The 6000-nt window shown below is 49.3% G+C and overlaps 1 protein-coding gene across 1 annotated transcript in view; it reads left to right on the top strand.

The window, feature by feature from the left end:
* Positions 1 to 2148: 2148 nt before the first annotated feature.
* SLC9A1 (solute carrier family 9 member A1) overlaps positions 2149 to 6000 on the top strand; it is a 96118-nt gene continuing 92266 nt past the window's right edge. Inside the window, exon 1 of the mRNA XM_056847666.1 lies at positions 2149 to 2515. Coding sequence (XP_056703644.1) covers positions 2149 to 2515 — 367 coding nt within the window. The remainder of the gene's footprint in view (positions 2516 to 6000) is intronic.

Below are 6000 nucleotides of genomic sequence, written 5' to 3'. Positions count from 1 at the left end.
ACTAACCAGGGCTGACCCTGGTTAGCTTCTGAGATCTGACAAGATCAGGCTAACCTGGGCCATCCAGAGGTGAGGGCAGCGTGCACCTCGAGAGCGGCAAACCCAAGGCAAAACCTCCCGTGCGTTTTCACCCATACTCTCAGCCTAACCTACTCCATAGGGATAATTCACAGTGGGTAGCCGTGTTAGTCTGTCTGCAGTAGTAGAAAAGGGCAAGAGCCCAGTAGCACCTTAAAGACTAACAAGAATATTTTCTGGTAGGGTATGAGCTTTCGTGAGCCACAGCTCACTTCTTCAGCTACAGCTAGAATGTGAATCCATCTGTCTTTAAGTAGAGGAGAGTGAATTCAGACCAGCATTAGTATGTAAATGTTAACAGTATGTAAATGTGAATAGCAGGCGTGATGGGATTAGGTGTGGTATGCAGAAGAGTCTGTGATGTCCAGGGGAGAGATGGGTGTGGAGAAATCAGCATTGGTAATTCTTCTGCATACCACCCCTAATCCCATCACGCCTGCTATTCACATTGACATACTGTTAACATTTACATACTAATGCTGGTCTGAATTCACTCTCCTCTACTTAAAGACAGATGGATTCACATTCTAGCAGTATCCGAAGAAGTGAGCTGCGGCTCACGAAAGCTCATAACCCTGCCAGAAAATATTCTTGTTAGTCTTTAAGGTGCTCCTGGACTCTTGCCCTTTTCTACTAAAGTGAGCTGAAGAAGTGAGCTGTGGCTCACGAAAGCTCATAAGCCTGCCAGAAAATATTCTTGTGAGTCTTTAAGGCACTACTGGACCCTTGCCCTTTTCTACTAAAGTGAGCTGAAGAAGTGAGCTGCGGCTCACAAAAGCTCATAACCCTGCCAGAAAATATTCTTGTTAGTCTTTAAGGTGTTACTGGACTCTTGCCCTTTTCTACTAAAGTGAGCTGAAGAAGTGAGCTGCGGCTCACGAAAGCTCATACCCTGCCAGAAAATATTCTTGTTAGTCTTTAAGGTGCTACTGGACTCTTGCCCTTTTCTACTACTAAAATATTTTTGTTAAGTCTTTAAGGTGCTACTGGACTCTTGCCCTTTTCTTCGAAGTGAGCTGCGGCTCACGAAAGCTCACAACCCTGCTAGAAAATATTCTTGTGAGTCTTTAAGGCGCTGCTGGACTCTTGCCCTTTTCTACTACTACTCCACAGGGTTGTTGTGACGCCCCAGGCGGGAGGAGAGAGCCCCGCCCACCGCTTCTCAGATCTCTGGCAGAGAGGGCGGGGCCGAAGCGTCCTCCGTCAGCAAAGGGGGCGGGGAGCTGCGGCCGCCTCCCCGACCCACGCCACGGGTCGCCTCGTTCCGAAGGAGCAGCGGGCGGGACGCAGGGCGGGCGGCCGGCTGGCTCCGCTGCAGGGCTCCTTGCCGCCGCTGGAGGCTGCTCTGCCTGCCCAGCCGCCGCCGCCGCTTCCTCCTGCTCCGGCTGTGCCTTGGCCCCTTGCAGCGCGCCCTTGGCCCGGCGTCCGCCCAGCGCGCTGCGAGCCCGGGCAGGAGGTGGAGGCGAGGCGGCGGCGGCGGGCAGAGCCGGGCGGAGCCGTCGCGCTGCAGGGCGCGGGGCGCGCTGCCTCCCTCGACGGGCGAGCCGAGCCTGCCGGGGCCGGAGGAGGCCGGCCTAGCCGCCGCCTTCCGCCCGGCTCCTTCTCACCGCGAGCAGCGGCGGCCTCTGCAAGGGGGGCTCCGGCGGCGCTTCCCTTCCGGAGCTTCCCCGGGGCGGCGGGGATTGCGGCGGCTCCTTGCCCTTGGTCTCCCTCTTTTGCCCGGGGCATCGTCTCCTTTCTAGCCTCGGAGGCAGCCTCGTCCCACCGACCCGCCACCTTTCCCATCTAATTTGTATTAACTGTTTGTCTTTTAAAGGACAACACTGCAGGGCTGCGAGTTCTTTTTTGGCCTCTTTTTGGCGAGGGAGGGAAATCTCCAGCCAGATCTTGTTCAACAAGGTTTTCAAAAACTGCTCTTTATTTTCTTTTCTTCTTCTTCTTTTGTTTTTGTGGAAGGGAGAGTTTTGTGGCCTTATTTCTCTGCTTTCCCCCATGCTCTGAATTTTTTTTTTTAATTTTTAAAAAACAGCTCACCAAAGCGGCTGGTTTTTGCTACGGATCGGGCGCAAAATGCAGCCGAAGGGCTTTGGGATGCTGGGCTCCCTCCGCGCTTTGCCCTTCCTGGTTGGCATGGCCGCCCTCCTGGGGTTCTTGCCGGTGCTTCACAGCCACGGCTTGGAGCCCCAGCACATGATGGCGACTCCGCCGTCTCAGATCTATCCCAAAATCGTGCACGGGGCCCTCATGGAGGAGATCACCTCTTCACCCCCTGCCTCGCCAGACCTTCATCCTGGGACTAAACATCCCGCCAATAATTCCATCGCTGGACATGACAAGAAGCGAAAGAGTTTCCCGGTCCTGGATGTGGACTACAAGCATGTGCGGAAACCCTTCGAGATTGCGCTCTGGATCCTGCTGGCGTGCCTCATGAAACTGGGTATGTGACCTGGCTTTGGCTCCTAGGAGTTGTGTCTAGGGGTGGGGGGATGCTCTAGTCAGCAGGCTGAATGTTTGGGAATATCCCGTGGGTGAGTTCCTGTGAACTGCCACACATCCTCTGGGTATTCCTGAGATAGTCCCTTGGGGCATCTTGACCACAGGGACTTCAAAGAACGACGCCTGCTTGGAGGAGGTACGCTCGGGGAAGGATGTACCCCTTTGAGATGCTCCTCTCAGATGCAAGATGCCTTCAAGTCTGGTTCTCTGGTGCTGCCTTTAAAGACTAACAAAGATTTTATTGCAGCTAGTTCAGCAAAACTGGTGAACGGTCTCTCTATTTTTCTTGATTAGACTTTTACATGATTACATGGCACCCTGTACTTCGTGGGGCCTTAACCCTGTCTTTTTTTTTCATATTTCCCTACATAAAAGATCAGCCTAGGAAGGATTCGCTCAGAATGTTTGACAAAGCGGGTTATAGCAAACCAAAGCTTTATGCTGGAATGAAATGTTATTGGTCTTTAACAAGCCCCCAAGACAAGACTCCTTGATCAATTTTTGCTGATTCAGACTAACACAGCTACTCCTTTGGAGTGTTTACCTGGGAGTGGAACTTGTGTTGTTTTCCAGGGCGGTGTTGGTAATAATGCAATTTATTTATTTTGCAAAAAAAAAAAATGTACATTCTGTCTGGAAATGGCTTCAGATGACATAAAAATTAGAACCACTGAGAAATAAGGAAAAGGTCGCCTCTTAGCTTTTTCCTGTTCCTTCATATCTAGCCATTCGTCCTTAGTGTTCATGCAAGAAAAAAAAAGTTCTGGTGACATTTGATATGATATTTATTTGGGGCAGCCTGCAGAGCCAGCGTGGTTTAGTGGTTAAGAGCGGTGGTTTGGAGCAGTAGACTCTGATCTGCAGAACCGGGTTTCATTCCCCACTCCTCCTCACGAGCAGCGGAGGCTAATCTGGTGAACCCGGTTGGTTTCCCCACTCCTCCACATGAAGCCAGCTGGATGACTTTGGGCTAGTCACCGTTCTATTAAGAGCTCTCTAAGTCCCACCTATCTCACAGGGTGTCTGTTGTGGGGAAGGTGATTGTAAGCCGGTTTGATTCTTCCTTAAGTGGTAGAGAAAGTCGGCATATAAAAACCAACTTCTTCGAAAAGCAGGTAGATGACTCCAGGTCTGCTGGGGTTCCCAAGGATTTGAATTGTTAACCATCTTTACATACGGATTATTCAAACTAAAGGTTTCTTCAGAGACTTGTTTCTCCTATGAAAGCAACACGTGAACAAAGATGACCTGTTAATTTCCCACGTGCCCCAGATCAACCTTGATGTGTTTTTATATGAACTTGTATGCATTTATTTCATTTGTTTATATCTTTTTTCCTCAACGAGGACCCAAAACTGCTTAGAACATTGTTTTCCCCACCTCCATTTTTCTCACAACGCCCTTGAGAGGTAGGGTAGGCTGAGAGAATGCGACTGACCCATTGTCATCCAGCAAGCTTCCATGACAGAAGTGGGGATTCATACCCAAGTCTCTTAGGATCCTGGTCTAACATGCTATCCACTATGCACACCAGTGTAATACTTCTCATTTCTCTGTGTATAACTGTGTCAGACTCAGTGGAGAGAACAGAACAGCTGTGGAGATATGTCTATCTGCTCCCAGTGTGCATCAGATGGTTCATCCTAGCCTTCCTCCACATACTCACATATGTGGAGAAATTGGGTGTTGTAAACAGGCTTCTAGTCTTTGGTTCTTGTAGGTTATCCGGGCTGTGTAACCGTGGTCTTGGAATTTTCTTTCCTGACGTTTCGCCAGCAACTGTGGCAGGCATCTTCAGAGTAGTCTCTGAGAGACACTGTCCTTCAGTGTTACTACTCTGAAGATGCCTGCCACAGTTGCTGGCGAAACGTCAGGAAAGAAAATTCCAAGACCACGGTTACACAGCCCGGATAACCTACAAGAACCAATGAACTCTGACCGTGAAAGCCTTCGACAAGGCTTCTAGTCTCTTTGATTCTTGTTTGTAAAATACCCATAAAACTTCATTTGGCAGGATTTTTGTAAGAGGCATGAAAACTCCAGATAGAAGATACTCTAGCAAAGACAGTGTACTGTTACTTCTGCCCCCACCCCCTTATAAAAATGTTTTTCCTCTAAAGCCAAGCGTCTCATTTCTGGCACGAAGGGTTGCGCCAAAGAAGGGATTGATGGACAGGAGTCTTTTGTAATAGGTGGTGGTATGAATGGAAGTAACAGAAGAGAATTTTTAGAGTTTTGCAGTGGGGTGGCTGTACTATCACACAACTGTTGGCTGTGCCTTGACTTTCGAAGGTTGGTGCCTGAACCTAGGCAGGGAGGTCAAACTGACTATCTGCTAAGAAGAAGAAGAAGCAGAGTTGGTTTTTATATGCCGACTTTCTCTACCACTTAAGGAAGAATCAACCCGGCTTACACTCACCTTCCCTTCCCCTCCCCACAACAGACACCCTGTGAGATTGGTGGGGCTGAAAGAGCTGTGACTAGCCCAGGGTCACCCAGCTGGTTTCATGTGTAGGAGAGGGGAAACAAATCCAGTTCACCAGATTAGCCTCTGCCACTCACGTGGAGGAGTGGGGAATCAAGCCCGGTTCTCCAGATCAGAGTCCACCGCTCCAGTCCACCGCTCTTAACTCCTACACCACGCTGGCTGGGTGGTGATGTTGTTTGCTCTCCAGAAGTGAATAGTCTTTTCTGGGGGTGTGATGGAGAAGTAATGGGGGAAATTTGTGCTCTTCCTCTTTATGAAATGCAGAATTTGCATACAGTGGGCATTGCGTGACTGCATCAGAAAACAAACCTGGTACCCCTGCCAGTGGAAGCACTTGGGTACAGCTTGGAGTCTCACACATTCTTGATCTAGAATTGGGCTGTTTTGACATAAAGCCTGAGTGCTGAAAGAAGAATCTGTGTGCTGGGGGTGGGGGGGCTAGTCAGTGTACAAAGTGCCTGCGTTTAAAAATCCAAGGAGTTTATAATAGAAACTCCACTGCTGACCTAGAACTGGTGATCCCTGCCAGAAGAGACTCCCAAGAAAACTAGAATGGAGGTGCAATCTATGGGAAGTTTCCCTGCCTAAGCCCCATTAAAAAGAATGGGGAAGCTGTTAAAAGGGTACAGTGGTGCTATTGTACTGTTCTCAGTGAAGACTACTCAAGAGAATTTCCTTGGGGCCTGCCTCCCAGATGTCTGCGAATATTTCCATTTGTTCAAACCAGAAATCAGAAGATTGAGACTGAGAAGGGCAGCCATGAAGGAGCTAGAAAAGATTTTGAAGTGTAAGGATGTGTCACTGGCCACCAAGATCAAGTTAATTCATGCCTTCGTATTCCCTGTTGCTATGTATGGGTGTGAAAGCTGGACAATTAAAAAAGCTGACAGGAAGAAAGTAGATTCCTTTGGAATGTGGTGTGGTAAGAGAGCGTTTCA

Source organism: Euleptes europaea, chromosome 3 (assembly GCF_029931775.1).
Source record: "Euleptes europaea isolate rEulEur1 chromosome 3, rEulEur1.hap1, whole genome shotgun sequence".
Taxonomy (NCBI): domain Eukaryota; kingdom Metazoa; phylum Chordata; class Lepidosauria; order Squamata; family Sphaerodactylidae; genus Euleptes; species Euleptes europaea.
The sequence above is the reverse complement of the archived record's forward strand: the minus strand, read 5'-3'. Positions and strand labels throughout refer to the sequence as shown.